The 21,413-nt window shown below is 50.8% G+C and overlaps 1 protein-coding gene across 3 annotated transcripts; it reads right to left on the bottom strand.

Annotated features, from left to right (window-relative positions):
• Positions 1–11,185: 11,185 nt before the first annotated feature.
• TAC3 (tachykinin precursor 3) lies at positions 11,186–18,259 on the bottom strand. 3 transcript variants are annotated; one of them, XM_070454880.1, is made up of 7 exons: positions 17,670–18,259; positions 17,029–17,147; positions 14,725–14,830; positions 14,504–14,533; positions 13,957–14,010; positions 13,504–13,578; positions 11,186–11,439 (listed from the first exon to the last, which is right to left on the bottom strand). In XM_070454880.1, the coding sequence occupies exons 2-6, from the start codon at positions 17,140–17,142 to the stop codon at positions 13,505–13,507; spliced, it is 378 nt and encodes a 125-aa protein (XP_070310981.1). In that variant the 5' UTR covers positions 17,143–17,147; positions 17,670–18,259; the 3' UTR covers positions 11,186–11,439; position 13,504. The 3 variants fall into 3 exon arrangements, with proteins under 3 accessions (XP_070310981.1, XP_020734082.2, XP_070310980.1); XM_020878423.2 differs by having other exon boundaries at positions 14,725–14,833; positions 17,670–18,252; XM_070454879.1 differs by lacking the exon at positions 17,670–18,259 and having other exon boundaries at positions 14,725–14,833; positions 17,029–17,650.
• Between the last annotated feature and the right edge of the window lie 3,154 nt (positions 18,260–21,413).

The following is a 21,413-nucleotide window of genomic DNA, read 5'->3' as shown; positions in this document are numbered from 1 at the left end:
TTTCACCCCAGATAATATACATGTTTCGATGCTGTTCTCTTGAAACATCCCACCCTCGCCTTCTCCCAGAGTCCACAAGTCTGTTCTATACATCTGAGTCTCTTTTTCTGTTTTCATATAGGGTTATCGTTACCATCTTTCTAAATTCCATATATATATGTGTTAGTATACTGTAATGGTCTTTATCTTTCTGGCTTACTTCGCTCTGTATAATGGGCTCCAGTTTCATCCATCTCATTAGAACTGATTCAAATGAATTCTTTTTAATGGCTGAGTAATATTCCATGGTGTATATGTACCACAGCTTCCTCATCCATTCGTCTGCTGATGGGAATCTAGGTTGCTTCCATGTCCTGGCTATTATAAACAGTGCTGCGATGAACATTGGGGTGCACATGTCTCTTTCAGATCTGGTTTCCTTGGTGTGTATGGATTATTTTTTAAGAAGCAGCAGACAGCGGAGAAGCTCTGAAAAATGAGCAGAGGTTACCCTTTTGTAAGAGCTATTTACATTTATAAGGGAAATGTCTGTCTCTGAACCGGGAAGAGAAGGGTAGATAATGTCAAGAAAGTCTTAGTTTTCCTGGGTATCTCCCATGTATATAGGAGGTATACATACTGTTAAACTTCTGTTTCTTTTTTCTGTTATGCTGTCTTTTATTATTTACTCAGCCAAGAACCGCCAAGGGTAGAGGGGGAGTTATTTTTCCTCCGCCACTTCCTCGACTCTTTCTAGAGCCACATTTCTCTGCTTCCGCCCTTTGCTGCAGCAGCCACCCTTCAGATCTCCCCAGAGGTTCCTGCCCAAGATTTGTCATCAGACCAAAACTTTGCCTGAGTTTCACTGAGAGATGTAATCAAAGCATAAGGCATGAGCACCATTGCCAGCTATCACTCTGAAGTTCTCCCCACAGCTTTTACTGTGACAATCCACAGGTCCATGAAGGTTTTTGGCTGAATCTTTGTGGTATTCACAGATCAAGACTTCAGGCTTACAGGTTTTTCAGTCGATCATACTTTTGATTCCCTTTTTGACATTCAGGTCTCAGAGAAATCATTGGCTTGGTGGTTAGCAGCTGAGGACACACATTTAAAGCTTTTAGGAGAATATAGGACGCTAGAGAGACTACTATGATGATTACAAGCCAGACAATTCCCAATGTCTGGAGTGCACTTCAGAGCCATGGTCCCCAAGACCCAAAGGAATCAAAATCAAACCTGTCAAAGAAAGATCACTTTGAGGGGTCTTTAGAGGGATCAACTTTCGAAGTGGCTTATTCAGTAATCTTAGGTAGCTGAGTTCAGCCTCCCCAGAAGTGTTAATTTAGGTATGATAGGTGGTGGTGGCCATAGCATAGATACCTACTTGTTCAGCTAAAAGAAAATCTAGAACAACTTCGGCTAGAGAGTCTAAGGATTTTTGTTGGACAGGTATTGCCCCAGCAGTACATTCAGCAAAGTCTTCCAGAGTTGAGGAGAGATTCCTGATCATACAGCCTCATGTGTACTCACTCCTAACCAGGAGTAGAGGGACTTGTAAGCAAATCCTGAATCATGAAGGCCTCCTGGTAGGTCCTTTCTAATTTGATGATGTAAATTCTGGGGAGTTGACGCAATGAGGTGAAGAATTTGCATAGGGCCTTAAAGAACAATCTCTCTTCCAGCATCCCCATTGATTACAACTGAGATATCAGTCCCTGGGGAAGCATTTTGATGATGGGTCCCTAGGAGGATGTAATAGGGGAGGCCTGGGTGTTGTTCTAGATACTTTTTGTGTTTTTAGTAAGATTTTGCTGTTTTTATAGGTATTTATAGCTTCTGGAACCATCTTTCTTAGACATAAAATAGGCAGGTATGCCAGAAGGTGGCGCGCTTCACTCTTTGGAGCTTAAGAATCCTGTTCTGTTTTTAGCTAAGATTTTGGGTCTCTTGAAGCTCAACTAACACCTAAAAGGAATTGCCACCGGGTTGGAGATTATGTGGTGTTTTACAAGTGTTACCTCTTTGCATGGAAATTTTATTGATGTTGGCATTCTATGACCAAATTTTCCTAAAGTGGGGTCTCTGTCTTAGGTGATGAGCACTAACAGCTTTTAAATGCTCATCGGCTTTTGTGGCTTGTTGGCTTGGAAGCTTCCCGTTAACAATAGCCTTTATCTACACTAAGACAGAAAAACAAGCATGTGCATCTTAACACACCAGCAGTAACCAAGAAATGTCACTGCAGCTTGGCCAAGAAAAGTCCCTGTGTGTCCCACCAACAATTCCCATGAATCTGGGGGCTGGAAAAAAGACTGAACCAGCAGATGCCAAACAATGGGGGCTGCAGACTGACTCCAAACAATTAGGAACCGCAGCTGCTCCCAGCAGTCCCCAGCCTACAACCTGGCAAAGATCTCAGACGGATGTGGGACTGCAGACTGAAGACCAGCAGTCCCCACTGCGGAGTCTGGGGACAAACCAGCTGCGGAGGGTCTCCGCTCAAGTTGGGGAATCACGGTCTGAACAGCGGGCTGGGGGACTGGGTTCTGGCTGGACTCATCTCCCAGCTCGAGCTGAACGGCCCTGGGTTGGAACACCACTTGCATTAGGAGGCTGACACAGAGTGGCCCTCAGAACCTAGAGAAACTTATCAGCGGCCCTTGGAAACAGCGAGAGACAGAGAACGCAAAAGGGCTTGCAGGGACCAGGCCTGTTTCTTGTTGTCTCTGAAGCCATCAGAGGCCTCCTTCAGCGCTACTGTTGACAGTGAATCTCTTAAAAAACTACTCAACTGAGTAAATTTGAAGGTTTAATAGGCTTTATTCAACAATTCAGGACTGGGCAGCGTTCCGTTTAGCACATAGAAAAGAGCTCTAAAGAACCGTACAAAATAGAAGGCTTTTATAGGCAAAAGGGACCAGGAAAAGGAAGTTTCTATCAAAGAATTGTTAAAAAAAAATAGGCACAAAATGGAGTCACTTGTGCTAAGCTCTATGCCAGCAAAACAATCTTAATTGCTGTTTCAGCCTCTCCCAGGAAGGTGAGTTTTAAGCAGTGAATGTGAAATTACCTAGCCAGCACAAGGGAGGTAATCACCCTATAGACACTTACCTTCCCCCAGAGGAAGGTGGTCTTGTCTGAAACAATCCCTTCTTTTATTTGTGACTTCCTTGTCCCATCCTCTTTCTGCCTTTAAAAACTTGTTCTTTTAACAACTCTTTAGAGCACCTTTCTATTTGCTAGATGGAATGCCGCTTGATTCAAATATGATATAATTAGAAGCTCAGTCATGTTCAACTCTTTGCAACCTCATGGATTGCAGCCTGCCAGGCTCCTCTATCCATGGAATCCTCCAGGCAAGAATACTGGAGTGGGTAGGCATTCCCTTCTCCAGGGAATCTTCCCAACCCAGGGATCCAACCCGGGTCTCCTGCATTGCAGGCAGATTCTTTACCATCTGAGCCGCAAGGGAAGGCCACTTGATTCATGGATCATTGAATAAAGTCAGTTAGATCTCCAAACTTAGTTGAGTTTTGCTTTTCAACAGAGCAGATTGTCTCAGGCAGTCCACTTTTGTCTTCCTTTAAGTAACTCCAGGTAATTCCAGATTGCCTGGTTAAAGGTCACGTTCCTGGGAGAGGCTAAGATTGCAGTTAGGGTAGGCATTAAGTCTTGGACAACCGACATGGGACTTAGTACAAGTGATTCCATTTGGGGCTGTTTCTTTTATTAACACAACCGGTAGACTCCTAAGCTCTAGCATGACTCTGAGACAGTAGGCTGCAAGACTCGAGTCTTGGGCCTGTTCAATCTTTCTGACCAACTGCCTTAACCATCTCTGGAGTGCTGACCCCAGTAAATGTACTTCACATGTTTACAAATCCCCTAAAGTTGTAGATTAAAGTTTACATTATTTATACCTGTGATTTTGTGATTTATAATAAGAAATAAATGTATTTGATCTTCACCACCATTTCTAACAGGCTTCTCTGATAGCTCAGTTGGTAAAGAATCTACCTGCAATGCAGGAGACCCCAGTTTGATTCCTGGGTTGGGAAGACCCCCTGGAGAAGGGATAGGCTACCCACTCCATTATTCTTGCCTGGAGAATCCCATGGACAGAGGATCCTGGCGGGCTACAGTCCATGGGGTCACAAAGAGTTGAACACAGCTGAGCGACCAAGCACACCATTTCTAACACAGAGCTCCTAAAACAACTGGAAGTTCCTAAGTGATGAGAGCCATAGTCATGTCTTTAGTTATGTCACTGAGTGACTTTGGGACTGCACCTAAAGATGGAGGCTGGTTGCCAGGAGAACCAATTTTATGATGAAATGGAACTTTCGGTCCCAAGCCTCTGCCCTTCAGGGAGGAAAGAGGAGCTGGAGGTTAAATCAATTATCACTGGTCAATGATTTAATCAATCATACTTACGTAATGACGCATCCATAAAATCTTGAAAGAACTGGGTTTGGAGTGCTTCTGGATTGGTGAAAATGTGGAGATTCAAAGAGAGGAAGGTGGCATGCTCAGAGAGACCGTGGAAGCTCCACACCCCTTTCCCCATACCTTGCCTCATGCATCTCTGCCATCTGGTGTTCCCAAGTTATATTCTTTTCTAATAAAGTAGTGACCTGTGAGTAAACGTCTCCTGAATTCTGTGAACCATAGTAACAAATCAGTGGGACACAATGAGAGGGCTGTGGGGCCCTCCAGTCTGTAGACAGTAACAACTTGGGTCTGAGATTGACGTCTGCAGGGGTCGAGACGGCAGAGGAGGAGGAGGATGTGGAGTTCATCTCTCCCCACAAATGCATCGACTACATCTACAAACGGAACATGTCTCACAGAACCCTAGCTGAACACTAACAGAGGACCATGGATGCCCAAAAGGACAAGAAGAATCCCTACGTAAAGGAGTAGGATGATAAAATGAAAGTGTTAAGATGCCCAATCCTGTCCGACTCTTTGTGACCCCATGGGCTGTAGCCCTCCAGACTCCTCTGTTCATGGGATTCTCCAGGCAAGAACACTGGAGGGGGTAGCCGTTCCCTTCTCCAGGGAATCTTCCCGACCCAGGGATCCAACCCAGGTCTCCTGCATTGCAGGCAGATTATTTACCATCTGAGCCACCAGGGAGCCCTGTAAAAGAAGAAAGGAAGGAGGACTGGATCAGTGCCCCTCAAGAGAGGGGCTGAAGGAGTGGAAAGGTCCCTGCCTCCAGGGAAGCCCCCTCACCAGCAGGGAGGTCAGCTGGGACAGAAGGGGAGCTTTGGGGGCCATGGGGGGAGAATGCAGTAACTCGTCTGCAGCAGGCAGAACAGAGTGAGACCTAAACACGTCGTCCTTGCCACAGCCCTGAGCCCCCCAACCTGAGACCTGTATCCGCTAACACACATAGGGACTGGGGGCTGGAACATGAGGTTTGGAGAGCAAACCCAGGGAGAAGACTGATGTTAGCTGCAAGGAGATAGCCTGAGGGGATGGGAGTGAGGAAATGTGCAACCCAGAACACTTGAGGGGGAAACCCTGGCTGCCACAGAAGCAAAGCGCCATTGTTGGATGAGGATGGAGCCTCCATTGCAGACTCTATCCCCACATGCTGGGCCCTGACTCCCTGGGCCTAAGAAAGGCCCCCACTGGCTCGAGCTCTCTTGTGCCCACGGCCTTCTCCGCCTCTGTGTGCCCGTTACTGCCAGGGCTCCCCCGACCTGGGCCACCACACCACCTGCTCACCTGCTCCTCCCCAGGCAGACCTGTGTGCTCCAGGGCAGCCTTCAGAGTAGGCGCTTGTGGGGTCCGAACCCCAGGGGCTGTGCAACCCAGGAAAAAAGGCTGAAATCTGTCCTAGCAGTGCACAAACCCTGAAATGATACCCATGTGGCCAGGTTTGTACATTCAAGCACCTACAGAGCCTCTGAATGGGCCACGAGTGTTCCTGCAGCCAAGATGGGCCTAGTTTTAGCACCTGTAGATTTTGTGGGCGCACACAAAGAGGGGCTGGGCCAGGCTAGAGTTCGAACTGCCCCTAAAGCCCAGAGAGTCCGATCCATGAATACTGGTATCCTGGGACCTGACTTCAGAGGATCTGTGCTGGTGGTCAGGTGAAAACCCCTGAGAGACATAGGGTCAGTTGCCAGCGTACCCACAGTTAAGGTGGGGCTGAGAGCAGGGCCAGCAACAGCGTAAACTGAGAGCTCGGTGACACCACGAAGCTCACCTCCAGGTGAGAAGCTCCAGACGAGGAACGCCGGTGGTTTAGTCGTCCAGTCGTGTCCGACTCTTGCGACCCCGTGGACTGTAGCCCGCCAGGGTCCTCTGCCCATGGGATTCTGCAGGCAAGGGTACTGGAGTGGGTTGTCATTTCCTTCTCCAGGGGATCTTCCTCACCCAGGAATTGAACCCGTGTCTCCTGAAGCTCCTGCATTGCAGGCAGATTATTTACCGCTAAGCCAAGCTCACAGCCACCTCCAAACACACCCCTTGACACGGCCCTGCCTATCAGAGGGACAAGACCCGGCTCCACCCACGAGAGGGCAGACACCAATCCCTCCCACCAGGAAGTCTACACAAGCCCCTGGACCAACCTCACCCCCACCAAGGTGGGCAGACACGAGAAGCAAAAGGAACTATGATCTTGCAGCCTACGGAAAAGAGACCATGAATGCAGAAAGTTAGACAAAATGAGATGACAAAGAAATAAGCTGCAAATGAAGGAACAAGAGAAAAACCCGCAAGAACAACTAAATGAAGACGAGATAGGCAATCTACCCGAAACAAAAAGAATTCAGAGTAATGATAACAAAGATGATCCAACATCTTGGGAGGGTGGGTCGGGAAGTGGAGGCACAGATTGAGAAGATACAAGAAATGTTTAACAAACAGCTCGAGGATTTAAAGAAAAAACAGATGAATAATGAACTGAAAATGAAATGTTTAGTGAAATAAAAAATACACTAGAAGGAATCAACAGCAGAAGAACAAATTAGTGAGCTGGGAGACAGAGTGGTGGGAATCACTGCCATAAAACAGAATATAGAAAGAAGAATGAAAAGAATAGAGAAGAACAGTCTGGGACAATATTAAACACACAAACATTAGCATTATAGGCGTCCCAGAAGGAGAAGAGGAAGGGTCAGAGAAAATATTTGAAGATATTATAGTCAAAATTTCCCTCCCATGAGAAAGGAAGCACCCACTCAAGTCCAGGAAGGGAAGAGAATCCCATAGGGGATCAACCCAAGAAGGAACACACCAAGACATAGTAATCAAACTGGCAAAAATTAAATAAACGGAAAAATAGTAAAAGCAGCAAGGGAAAAGCAACAAATAACATACAAGGGAATCTCCATAAAGTTTTCAGTTGATTTTTCAGCAGAAACTCTGTAGGCCAGAAGGGAGTGACACAATATATTTCGAGTGATAATTGAAGGGGAAAATTTACAACAAAGGATACTCTACACAGCAAGGCTCTCGTTCAGATTTGAAGGAGAAATCAAAAGCTTTATAGACAAGCAAAAGCTAAGAGAATTCAGCACCACCAGACCAGCATTGCAGCAAGTGTTAAAGGAACTTCTCCACGTTAAAGGAAAGGAAGTGTTCAATGAAACCTTAAATGTTAAAGGAAAGAGACCAACAACTTAAAGCAACCTTGTACATATGTGGACTGCTAAATCAAAACCTCATGGGAACAGCAAATCCCAAAGCTACAATAGATACAAACACAAAAACGAAAAAGTGGACTTGCCTCCTGGTCCAGTGGTTAAGAATCCACGGGCCAATGCAGGGGACATGGGTTTGATCCGTGGTCTGGGAAGATCCCACCTTCTGCAGGGCAGCTAAACCCAGGCACCACGACTGCTGAGCCCACACTTGGAGCCGACAAGCCACAGCTTCTGAGCCCGAGCGCAGCTAATACTGAAGCCCGAGCACCCCAGGGCCCGTGCTTTGCAACAAGAGACGCCACCACAATGAGAAGCCTGGGCGTCGCAAGTAGAGGGTAGCCCCTGCTCACCTAAGCAGAGAAAGCCCTCACTCAGCGATGAGGACCCAGCACAGCCAAAAATAAGTAAATACAATTGCAGAACAGAAAGACAAATAGCACATGATATAACTTGCTTGTGGAGTCTAGAAAAATGGTACACATGAACCTATTTGTAAAACGGAAATTGCGTCACGGGGGGCAAGGGAGAGGAGGACAGCTTCGGAGATTGGGAGTGACACATAGACACTGCTCTGTGTAAACAGATAGCTAAGGAGAGCCTAGTGAGTGGCACAGGCAACTGTTTTATCCTCTATAATGACCTGTGAGGGCTCCCCTGGTGGCTCCGCCCGTAAAGGGCCTGCCTGCAATGCAGGAGACCTGGCTTTGATCTCTGGGTCAGGAAGATCCTCTGGAGAAGGGAACAGCAACCCACTCCAGCCAGTGTTCTTGGCTGGAGAATCCCCTGGACAGAGGAGCCTGGCAGTCTGCAGCCCATGGAGTCACAAAGAGTCAGACAGGACTGAGCGACTAACCCTGAACTGAACGGAGTGACCTGTGTGGGAACAGTATGAGAAGGAGCGGGTACATGTCTGTGTGACTGACTCACTTGGCTGCACTGCAGAAAGTAACACAGCGTTGTAACCCGATGATATCCCAATTTAAAATTAATTTAAAATAATTAAAAAATTTTTAATTAATAAATAAAAGTTAAAAGATTGGCGCCTGGCGTTGTTCCACAGGACTGAGTCTTCACTCCGTGGGATCCGACACTATCTCCAGGTTGACAGTGTTGGAGCATTATTCGTTGGTGTGAGCAATCTCCCCCTCCACGTGTATTGAATTGGGTCTAGAACCTTTAATACAAAAGTCTTGGAAGTAAATCACCATGTAATCACAACAACACAGAGATGTACAAAACTAAATGGAGAAAAGCCAGGAATTAGGCCAAGGTCTTGTTGATTCAAGGCCCTCTTAGGCATCAACCTCCTTCCATAGGAAGAAGAAGGCCAGGATTGCTTCACACACTCTCCAAACATAAAACCGGGAATCGGATTTAAAGCTGGTCTTCATTTTTCCTGGAATCCCCAGTTCTGCAGTTTTCGTCAGCCCCACCAGAGAGCAACCTTTCTGTATTTATGCTCCTACTTGCAAAACATATGTGTCAGGCAAAGCACAGGCCTGACCTTCAAGTCTGAACGGAAGCGTTCATGACCCAAATAAATCCCCGGCTCTGCAAAACTTATCCCACTTTTAAACAGTCTAGGTAGATAATTTTGAAATGCTAACATGATAACTCACTGAGAAAAGCCTCCAAGATTTGGGGTGAGGGTATTCTTTGAATCGTGAAAGTGTTAGTCGCTCAGTCATGTCCAACTCTTTGCAACACGGACTGTAGCCCTCCAGGCTCTTCTGTCCGTGGAATTCTCCAGTAGGAAACTGGAGTGTGTTGCCATTCTCTTCTCCAGGGGAATCTTCCTAACCCCGGGGATGGAACGCAGGTCTCCTTCATTGCAGGTGGATTCTTTGACTTCCAGCAGTAAACCAGACCCCAGGGATACTCGGGTGTAAGAACCCCACCATGGAGCTGTGGGCCCAAAAGTGCCCAAGTCAGGTTCTGGGAAGAGAGAACGTTCACTGGGGCGAAGGACCTGCAGGAAGTTGTCTCTGGCTCCATGGCCCTGTCTTTACCCAGCCTTGGGAAAGCTGAGCATCTCTCTGAGATCTCCCACACCAACGAGCAACGCTCTAACACGTCTACCTGGAGGTAGTATCAGATTCCACAGGACGAAGGCTCAGCCCTACAGAACGCCTCCCATCCCTACACCTCCAGATGCCAATCTTTTCATTTTTATTTATTTTTAACAATTGTATTTGTTTTTAAATGCTTTGTACAAGGATGGTTCAGGGTCATGGCCAAGGCCCTTGCACCAAGCTAAGGCAGGGAGCCTGAGGACGTCTCAGGCTGTTCTCTTCCATTGGGGTACAGAACCCCCATTTGGGACCAGTGGGCTGTGATGGGTGGCAGATCAGATTAATAAAAGACACCCACACATACCTCCTTTAAATGCCTTGCGTACACTGCAGACTACGACCACCATCACAGAGGCTGGTAACAGTTGCATCACAGCAGAGTCGGAAATAAACACTTTCCCTTTATAACAACTAAACAACGAAAGCAACCAGTTACAGCTCAAGAGATCTGCCCTCCACCTTCTCGGCTCCCACAGTGACTTTCCTTCCATGTTCCAACCTAGCAAGATCAAGGGCTGTTCGCTGACCCAAAGCCCTGCTAGCCTGTAAACTCTGTTTGTGGGTCACCATCTTTTTTTTTTTTTACATTTATTTTTATTTATTTGGCTACATAGAGTCTTAGTTGTAGCATGTGGGATCTAGTTCCCTAACCAGGGATCGAACCCAGCCCCCCTGTATCAGGAGCACAGAGTCTTAGCCACTGGACCGCCAGGGAATTCCCGTGGGTCACCATCTTATCCCACTACCTGTCATAGGACCCAAGCCCAATATCTGAGGATAGAAAAATAATAGTGCTACAGATGCATCCTTCTCTGGGGCTGGGTCTTTGCACAACCATCATCCCCATCTCCCTTCTCTAGGAGAAAGAGTCAGCGGCTAATGCCACCCAGGTCCATCCTGGAAATACAGAACATCTGGTTTTTCTTTTTTTTAACCTGTATCTGTTTACTCGGCTGCATCAGACCTCGGTTGCAACGTGCGGGATCTTTTTTGCGTCACGTGGGACATTTCCTGCGCTGCACGGACTGTCTGTGTCGCTTGGGTTCAGGAGTCACTGCACATGGGCGTCCGTTCCTCAGCCTGCAGGGCCTTAGTTCCCCCACCAGGAATCGAACCTGGGTCCCCCACATTTCAAAGTGGATTCTTAACCACTGGACCACCTGGGAAATCCTTGTTTTTTTCTTTATCTAAAGCTGGTTTGTGAAAGTCTTTGAGAGCTAGAAATCATCTTCCAAATTCATTTCCTCTTTCAACCACTAAATAAATCTTCCCATAGTAACCCTATGAAGTGATGAGTAAGACACTGCTGGGAAAATTGGTATGTGTACAAAATAAAGAAACTTCCATTTATATATGATATGTGTGTGTACTGTGTGTGTGTGTGTGTGTAATATAGCCAGAAGAGTCAAGAAAGGGAAAAACCCATCCACCAACCAAGTACATCCCTGTAAGTCATAATATGTAAAATTCCTTTATTGTTGAGGAATAGAGAGAGACATCATATTTGTAGGACGCGACAGAAATTCCAGGGCAATCTGTAGTCAGTGGTTACAGGGACTGGGGATGCTCACAAGGCAGTCTCTGCAGCAAGTGGGACAGAGAGAAGAAGGGGTCAAACCACAAGAGTGTTCCAGGGGTGGGGAGGAGGAAGGGAAATAGAAGCGTGTGCATCTAGGGGTGGGTGTCTTCACGATGTAGCCCAGGAGTCCAGGAGTGGAGTGCTGAGGACCAAAAGAAAAGACCACATCACATCTCTGCCCTTAAAATTCCCACCAACCGCCCCCTGGGGAGGTGGGGGAGAAGGGAGGGGCCTCTGGAAGGGAGCAGTAGGGAGAATGGAAGCCTCAGCCCTCAGCTCTCCACGTAGCCTTCGAACTAGAGGCTTGAGAAACCTCCCAGCTACAGCTGCTTGCGTCTTCCCAGCTGCCACACGCTTCGCACTATCCCCTGATAGACCCTGTGTGCGTGGCCTGAGGGGCCCACACAGAAAGACTTAGTGGCAAAGTTCACATCATCCTGGCATCCCTATGAGCCGGCATACACACAGCCCTGTCCAATGCGCCTTGGAGCTAATGCTCCCCTGGCCTCACCCCGTCCCTCCTCCTCTTTCCAGAAACCTCCCCGAGGAAGGACAGGTCCAGGGATCACTTCCTTTTTCAGCAGTTTCACATGAATGAAATTAGGCCGCACGATGATCTGTGTTGATCCATCTCATCTAATCTTTACATGCCAGCCCCCAGGGGCCTTGAGTTTATACTCCCCAGTACTTAACAGGTTCAAAATGCGCCATCTGTGGTGAGATTACGAGGGTGGCAATTATGAGCCCGGTCCCTCCGAAAAAGCCTAGATTCACCAGAAAGCATTAAAAGTAGATTTCTATAATGCGCTTGTTTCTGCCATTTGTATAAAATACTATGGCAAAATTGCACTGTAATTATCTTTACGGCCGATGCATAACGTTGGGGAGAGTATGTCATCCAGATATAGCTGCCCGTATAATTATCTGGCCGTCGGCAAGACTGAAATAACAATCTAATGAGAGCAAAACGATACAGTAAGCAGCATGTAATCAGCAAGTTATGGTTATTACAGCTTTTTGTGCCCCCTCGCCCAACACTGAATCGGGGGCACAGTCATGACTCTGGGGCCGGGAGTCATGCTCCAGCAGTTTCATTGAGAGCCAGCTCCTGGTCCTTGGGTCTCCCTTGAGACCAGTGAGAGGGGGTAACAGGGCCGCGGGGGGAGGGGCAGGAGTCTCCAGGAAGACAGAGGCTTCCTGACCCCTCTCTGCCTCCCCCGACCCCTTTCTCGGGAAGCCAGTGTAAAGAAAACCATCCGTGAGCTGCTACTGCTGCAGGTGGGAAGCTAGTGTCAAGGCAGATGGTTCCGCATTTCGACAAGACACTCCCCCCGGGGGGACTCACGTCCGCACACCAAGTGGAAGGACTGTCAGCCCACTCAGGCCTAGGGTCCAGCCCAGACAGCTTCAGACAGACAGACCAGAGGCCACCGAGGCAACACTGGGGACTTCCCTACACCTCCCAGGCGGCGACAGTTACAGTGAAGCCCAGGCACAGCGCTGTGTGACAGGCGCGGCTCTGAACGCTCGACCCGGACGCAAAGCAACAGCCCTGTGAGACAATATTACCATCCCCGCTCTTCAGAGGAGGAAACAGAGGCACAGAAGGATTATGTAACCTGGCCACGGGACACAGCCAGTGAGTGACAGATCCAGGATTCAAACTCAGGCCACGCTCTTATTCATTACTCTACACAGAGCCACTGCGATACTCTATGGTGGACCCAGCAACCCAAGATTCAGGATGATCTGGACGGTTTCAGCCTCCATGGGAAGCAAAATGCTTCACGTGCGAATAAATGTGTACCTCTACTTATCCAATAATGATCTCTCCATCTTTTGCACAAATCACAAGAGCATACAGTACAAAAACAGAAGTTGCCCATCCAAGAAACCCCAGGGGAAAACCTCCCTTTGCTAAATCCCCCTACTCACTCCTGCTCAATTGTAAGCTGGGATCAGTGAGGCTGGAAAGAGGTGAGAAAGAGGAGCGTGTGTGTGTGTGTGTTTATGTGTTTTTCTGTGTGCACACGCGCGTGTGTGTGCGGTCACAGACAGGCACACACTTCTCAGTGTCGGGATATATTTAGGGCGTTAATTATGAGCATTAATGCCCATAGCATCAGAGGAAATGACCCTCTGGAAACGCCCCTCCTACCCCACCGCATACCCACAATCCCCTCTGCTGCCCTGAGTAAGTGCTTACCTCATTCCACACTGCGGGGGTACTTGAAGGTGCCAAAGCTGGGGATGTTTTCTTGGTTCATATCAACAGGAGTGTCTGGGGGGATGTAAGGATGCAGTTAGGAGGGATTTTTCCAACTATGACCTTCACCCTAACCCAAAAGCAAAGGGCAGGCTATGCAGGACAGCTCTGGAAGGCAGAGTTAGGAAGAAGAGGGACTCTGTCTGGGAAACGGGGCAGGGGCAAGCAAGCCTCTCTGACCCTATCCCAACTGCAGCAGGACCTTCTTAGAAAGGTCTCCCTGCTTTGCTCCCGGGGAGGGCTGGACTGTGGGTCCAAGCTGATGGAGCAGAAGGGGTGGAGGGGCCCTCGCTGAAGCTAGGAAAAGCCCTGTCTTCCCCGCTGCTGACAAACATGCCGCGGTTGCCTCCGGCTACGCCTTTGCAGCAGCCTAGCCTTCCCCCTTGCTCCTACCTGCCTGGAGGTTCCTCTTGCCCATGAGACCCACAAAGAAGTCATGCATGTCACCTGCAGAGAAAGGGCCAACACGGTCAGCCATCACGATGAGGGGCGGATACATTTCCCCAGACAGGCGTCCAGACTTCTGAGGCTGGCTCTGGTCCCTGTTCCTGCATCTCTCCACAGCTTGTCCCCCCAACGGTGAGCAGGCTGTCCCCTTAGCCCAGCCTCTCCATCTATCTCCCTCTCCCCCATCTTTCAAGAACTCTCTAAAATTCTGCCCCCCAGCAGGTGCCTGATTTAGAATCTTCACAGCCACCAAGAGATCCTCCTGGCTTGCACTACCGCTCCTGGGGAGGAAGACCTCACCAGGCCGCTCACACCTGCCTCCTCTGGCGCCCAGGGGCTGCTCACGCTCTGCAGAGGCTGACTGAACATGTGCAGCTGGGACGCTGTTTGCACCCGTGGAACTGGGGCCAGCCAAGATTGTCACCGGGCCCCGCGCCCATGGAGCGCCGGGCAAGTGGGCAGCAGAGATCGGGAGGGAGAGGGGGCTACTCACGCTTCTGGGGAAGTGGTGACTCCTTCAGACCTGTGAAGCAAGAAGAAGCATGTAACTGGGGAATGGGATCTGCAAAGAGAATATTGGACGGGGCTCAGATCACAATCCTCAATCAGTCACGAAGCCATCTCCAGTCTCCTTCCCTCCTGGAGGGTCTCCCAGGCCTATTTAATCTTCAGAATCCTGCCCCCCAAACCCCTTTCCCTGGGGCTGTGTCCTACCTACGCTGGCCTTGCTCAGCATCTTGAGCAATCCATCCAGGGAGACCACGCGGCTGTCATAGAGTCTCCGGAGCAATGATGGGGGCAGCTGGTAGAGATTTGAGTCCTTCTGGGGGAGAGAGACAAAGAGGGCCAAGGAAGAGGCTCACCCCCAGTCCTCTCACTCTTTTCCCACAAGAAATGGCCTCTTCCCGAGCTCATCACAGCTGAACCTGACATCCTGTTTCTTTCCGGATTTCCTCTGGTTCACACTAGAAGAGAAGTGGGCTCTCAAATTGTGGTCTGTGGACTAGCAGCATCACCGCTGGGAGTTTGTTAAAAGTACCTAATCTTGGTCCTATACCAGACCAACTGAGACAGAATCTGAGTCTTAAGCAGGCTCCCAGGTGATTCATAGACACAGCAAGATTTGGGAGGCGCGTGTAGAGGGAACACACTGGGTGTGCCTGAGGCCGACCAACTGTCCCAGTTTGCCCGGGTATGTGGGGTTCTCAGTGCTCACGCTGGGACAGTCCCGGGAAAAGCAGGACAGCTGGCCATGCTGTCGCCCAAGCTCAAAGGGGACAGGCTCCTGGGGCCCCTCCCAGCTCCTGCCAGCTCTCGGTGAAAAGGGCCTTTGGTTCTTTTCACCCTGGCACATCCGGAACTGGTCTGACCAAGGATATGGTTGCCCCACCAATTGAGTGAGCCAGGAATTTCCGAGGACGGTTCGTCAAACAGAGCTAGTATCCTCTGGCCTGTGCTCCGTGACTGAGCCACAGACAGTGGGTGGTCCTGGGGACAGGTGGGCGTAGGCAACGGGGGCCACCAGCCATCCTGGAATCGCCCCTCTCTCCACTGAGCCCTGGGTGTTTCTCTCCCTCTGCTTCCCACTGCCTCTCCCTCTCTTTCCTTTTCCATTGGTTTCCACTGTGGTTTTCTCTCTCCCAGCTCCCCCCGCCCCAGATTTAGAATTTCAGAAAGCAGCATGCTCAGAATGAAGCCTCTTCTTCTCCACAACTGAACCCCATTGTAGCGCCACTGCTAAGCAGGGGTTCTTAATCATCTTGGTGGTTTCACACACGCCAAGCTGGCTGCCCAGGCACACACACATCCTACCCCCGTCTGTCCCAATCTCTCTCATCCTCATGGACCTGTGGGGAGAAGGGGCAGGAAGGCAACCTCTCTTTTGCTGGACAAGAGGGGCAAGGGTGCACAGCTCAGCTGTCTCAGAGCAACAGACACAGATATTCCGTCTCCAGCTGGAACTCTGGCTCCAAACACAGTGTCCAGCATTTGTCTGGCACTTGCTCTGTGTTTTTTGAACTGGTTCTGGTCTTTTGGAGCTGGTGCAGCAGCCACCACCTGCAAGGTTGCCAGCCCATCATGCCTTGGGACACCCCACCACCTGGACAAAAGCTGATGATGTCTCTCTTTGCCCAGCCCACAGCTTCCCACGCAACCACTTCACCAAATTGTTCAAATACTCTGCGCACCTCCTGTAATGAGATGCTAAACAGATCCAAGCTGGAGAGGCAGTTAGACTTCACACGCTGAATTTGTAATAAGTTCCACCTGTAATCATCTCAAAAGCACTCGCGCCAATGTAATTGCTGTCTTTTCAAAACGCTGAAAAGACTTCCTCCTTGTTTCCCCCAGGACCCGTCTTCTGACAACCCTACTCTTTTTCTTAGAGGGACTTCAGAAATTGGGGCCCAACTTGTCTTGTGGTTTTTTGTTTCCTATCCTGACTAAGCAGAGGCTAGAGGAGGATGAGGGACAGGAGGAAAGAAAGGCTTGGGATCTTAGGAGCCCCTGAGGTTACTGGGGGTGGAAGAGCAGGGAATAAGGGAATTCATGTGAATTTTTAAAACCACATAATACGTAAGACTGACAGGTAACAAAGAATACAAACGACTATTTGGGAGAGAAATTCTGACTGTTTCATACCATCCAGGGAGTGGGGAAGATCTGCCCCCTGCAAAGGGAAAGAACCTGAGCTGGACTCAGGGAACATGTGACCACCTTATCCAGCGCCATCCGCTCACCAGGTCACCCGACAATCAGACAAACACCGTACCAGCGGGGCCGCTTTTACGTACAAGGTGTCAAAGACACGCAGAAGGCCAGAGACGCAGACAGGCACACTGGGAGAACATGGGGCCCCCAGAGAGGCCAGGCAGTCCGGCTCTCTGGTGGATGATCCAAGTAACTCCCCACCCTCCCGCCCCACCTTCCTCCCTACAGAGGTGGGACAGGCAGAGCGCGGCCCCATGATGGTGTCGGCATTCTGCCGGGGTGGGCAAACCAGAGGGGCAGCCTTACCTTGCTGAGACCCCCACCGGGCACCACCTGCTCGTGTGACTCCTCACAGACCGCACCAAGACTGCGAGCCGAGCTGAGGGCCAGGATGACTGCGAACAGCAGGGCGCTCAGCATGATGCCTAGGAGGGCAGAGAGACCGGACGGGGGAGGCGGGGAGCAGGAGGACACCACACAGGGGCAAACGCAGGAGGCATTCACCCCAGCCCCCGGCTGCCCCACCCCAGCCTTGGTCGGGGAGAGCCTCTGAGCTGGAGGGGCTCAGTACCACATGTTCCCCCTGTCTGCACCTGGCAAGAAGCAATGGCGCAATAATGCCGGGGGCTCCAGCTCCCAGGGGAGATAATGGACTGACGGCACCTGCACGGGTCTATTTCGTTCGTCAGCTGGAGGAGGGATCCTGAATGCTATTTTCCAGCCCTAGATACCCTAAGACTTAGGCCAAAACTTTCTAAATATTGGAAGAATCCGTCTGTACCCACTGGCTCCAGGCATCACTACATCAACCCCTATCGCCTCTTTCTGCTCACCTGCCCAGCAGCCCACTCCCTGATCAAAGGCTGCCACCTCTATCCCCTCCTGACTCTGCCCCTGTCCTCTGGTCCCAGCTCCCATCCATCCAGCATTCTCTGGCTTGTGCCTACCTGTGGAGCAGCTTGGAGCCTGGGACAGATGGTCTCTCAGGATCGGGGAGCTGGCCGGAAGCACTGTCCGCTCCCCACAAGCGCTGCTGGTGCTGCTGCTGTGAAGAGAGAAACGGAGTGGAGGGACTGGGGAATGTGGCAGGAACTCCGGCCCAGCTCCCTGATAAAGGCTCTGGGAGGGTCTGGGGGAGCCGGGGGAGGGGCTGAGAATCACCAATCCCAGGGTGGCTGGCAGGGCGGGAGGCTGGTGGGGGTGAAGGGGGACACAGGCTGCAGACACGCGCGCGCATACACACACACACACCACAAACCCAGCAGTGAGCTGAGGTTATCCAGCAACTCACAGCCCAGCAGCCCTGGAGCTGGGCACACTAAGGATGATGTTGCTTATGCAACTCAATAGATGAGGTCCCTGGGCTCTTTCTCCCCATGTCTACCCACCAGCTCTTTGCCCTTTAAACTTCCAGCCTCAACTGCCAGGCCAAACCAGTTTCGGGCAGGTCCTTTTCTGGCCCCCCACCACCACCAGGATGAGCAGGATCCCATCCCGGAGGATTGGGAGGCGAGTCTGGCACCCCTCTAGTCTTCAGTGTCCCTCTGTCCTCCTCCCACCTGAAGCTGACCCATCGCACTGGCCCTCAAACCTCTTAGGGTCAGCACTTCTCCCCAGTGGCTAGTGCAAAGCCGGCAGCATCTGCCTCCCTCCATCGCCTCCCCAGGGCCAGGGCCCCTCCCCCGGGCCTCCCACCCCGTTTCTTGACCCCTGAATCAGCCTGACCTTGTTGCATCCTTCCAGGGTTCTCACTTCTATCCTTCCTGCTGTCATCTCTGAGAGGAGGAACAGAACGCCACAGCTAACTGTTCCCCTCGCCCCCGCTCCAGCACTGATCTCTTAATTGCTTCTTTTTCTCCTTCGTTACGTTTATCCCCCACTCTGTCTCCATACAACTCAGACATCTTCTCCCCTGAACTTTCAAGCCTCTAGTTCATGCCCCACAGTTGAGAGGCTTCACTGTGCTCACTTCAGCCCCCCGAGGTAAGAAAGCCCGAGGGGCAGGTCAGTGTCAGGCTCTGAGACAGACCCGGAGAGAAAGAATGCCTCCGTAAGAGATGGGGGGGGAGTGAACGCTGGCTTCAGAGCAGTCAGTGTCAGTGTTTGTTTATAATGGAGGAAGAATTTGAACATTTGCAAGGTACTTCGGCAGGGAGCGATTCAACTGATTTTCATCACCTCCACGGTGTGAGCGGGAAACATTCCTATATTCAGACGTGGGAACTGAGGCTCAGAAAGTTCAGCCACACGCGTCGGGACAGGTAGCTCCTGGAGAACAACCTCAAATCCAGGCCTTTCTCCTCCCAACCTCCCCTTCATTGTACTGCGCTGGTCTGTACCTTGACCAGCAAGGGGAGAGTTAGGTCCCCCAGAGGGGTGGGGGTCCACCTCCCCAAAAGACCTAGAGATGGGGACCGGGTATTCTTCTACATCTTGGGATTCGGAAGAGAATCATAGCTCTGGTGCATATTTATTACAACGGGTCCTGCTCACCAGCACTTTCGCAATCACCCTATTTAAAGTTGCTGCCACTAGGGCAGTCCAGTGGTTACGACTCCGAGCTCCCAATACAGGAGCACAGGTTCAGTCCCCGGTTGGGAAACCAAGGACCCACATCCCACTCGGCTTAGCCAGAAAAGAAGATTTTTAATAAAATTACTACCACTCCATTCTCCATATCCCCTCATTTCTTTTCTTCATACATTACATCAAACATACTACAAATTTACTTATAAAGTCTGTCGACCTCACCTCCCACCAGAATGTCAGCTTAACAAAGGCAAGGACTTTTCATCTGTTTGCTATTGGATTCCTAGCTCTATCGTGTTTGGCATATAATAGGTGCTCAATAAAAATTTATTTATAAAACAAAAAAGGTAGCCTGAGTGCAGCTTCTCGCGTTGCCGCCCACAGTGTGGATCTCCCAGAAAGCCTCTCGAGCGTTGCTAGAGTCCTGAAATGTTTCTTTCCCCAGCCCACCCACCCTCGGGCTTGGGCCGTACTGAGAAGTCATTCTGGCTGCACGGGACTCCAGGTTCATCCCCAGGTGAGGGCAGCGGCTAGGTCTTGTTCCTGAGTGCTCATTCGCTCAGTGACAGACTCTTTGGGACCCCATGTAATTACCCAGCTAATTAAGGGGCTCTCTAGGGAAACCATGGCCCCGGACTCAGGGTTGGGATAAAGGGCAGAAGGAGAAGGCTGTCTACATGTAAATAATATGACTGTTCATGCCTTTGAGAAGTTCAGATGCTATTTTTAATTGGATCTGGACATCTCCCACTTCCTCCCCTCCTCTCCTCTCACCAATCTGGAAAAGGAGGCCCAAGCCATACAGGTTGGAGGGAATTAGGGGTGCAGGAGGAAGAAGATATTAGATGAGGGCCCAGGACTAAAGTCTCCTGGATCCCATCTCTATGTCAACCTCCTGCCCCTCACCACCCCACTCAACCCTGCCCCCACGCCCTGGTACCAGGGAAGCAAGGCTTCAGCAAAGGTCCAGCATGAATAATGTCCTTTGATGATAAGGCGTCTCACAGGATGGCAGGAGCCAAAGATCGGGGGGGGGGGGGGGCAGCAAGGGAATGGCAGGGAGAATGGATCACCCCTTGATCTCTGGGATTAGCAAAGACTTGAAAGAGCTGGTGCTAAATCAGAGAGGTGATGAAGGAGGGAGGCAAGGCCAGGCTGGGCTTCACTTTGCCCACAGATCATATGCAAATAGCATGTAAAGCAGGTACTGCAGCTACAAAGCTGCTGGGTGTTTCTTCCTTTGAACACTTGTGACTTGAGCCACATCTCAGACACTGTCACTGGCCTGGAGGAGCAGAATCCCTAGAAGGATCCCCTCTGGGACCCGCCCCTCCCTTTGCTGATTCAGGTTGGCGGTGAGGCCAGGTAATGGGGGAGCAGGTCAGCCCATCCCAGGGGTCGAGGTGGAGCATGTGCTCGTGCGCACGAGACGGCCTGTGTCTGTCCAGCACATGCACAGCTTGCGGGGCAGCACGTGGACCCCTTCAACGTCCTAGAGGGGTGCTGCCGGATGCTGTGGGAGGGGCCAGAGTCACAGGTACACTGGGTGGAGAGATGCCAACCCCATGGCCAGGACACGGCTGGGAGACAACCTGCAGCATGAGGAATAGGAGCCCCTCGGAGCCTGGGCCAGAAGGGGGCTGAGCCTGGAGGGCTGGGCGAGAGCTGGTTTGTGCCGTGAGACAGCAGAATGACTGCTCGCTGCGGTTAGGGGTGCTGGGATGACTTGTGCCTACCAGAGGCTCAAACAGCCGAGACTGAGAGAGTTGGACGGGTGACGGGGAGCGGGAGGCAGAACTTCAGCTTCTCCCACGTGATGGAGCCACTTCAAGCCCCATGACAAGGGTAGGGAAACAGCCCCTATAGCCTTCAGGGGATGGGAACACAAGCTCTCGAATTCCAGAAGAGAAGCAGAGACAGGAAAGAGGAGGGGGGAGGGAGAGGGGGGAGAGTAAAGGAGAGAGGATCCCCAGCGCCTTCCTCAGCCCAGCATCCACCCACACGACCGAGGGGGAGGGCAGGAAGGGGGTCAGGAGCCCTGCACCCCCCCCCGCCCCATCCCCAGCCCGGGAGCCGACAGTGCCTTCAGCCCTGGGGAAGGGGAAGCAGCAGAGGGAGCAGCAGCGGCAGGTTCTCCTGGACTCGCTTCTGAAAACGACCAG

Source organism: Odocoileus virginianus, chromosome 24 (assembly GCF_023699985.2).
Source record: "Odocoileus virginianus isolate 20LAN1187 ecotype Illinois chromosome 24, Ovbor_1.2, whole genome shotgun sequence".
Taxonomy (NCBI): domain Eukaryota; kingdom Metazoa; phylum Chordata; class Mammalia; order Artiodactyla; family Cervidae; genus Odocoileus; species Odocoileus virginianus.
The sequence above is the reverse complement of the archived record's forward strand: the minus strand, read 5'-3'. Positions and strand labels throughout refer to the sequence as shown.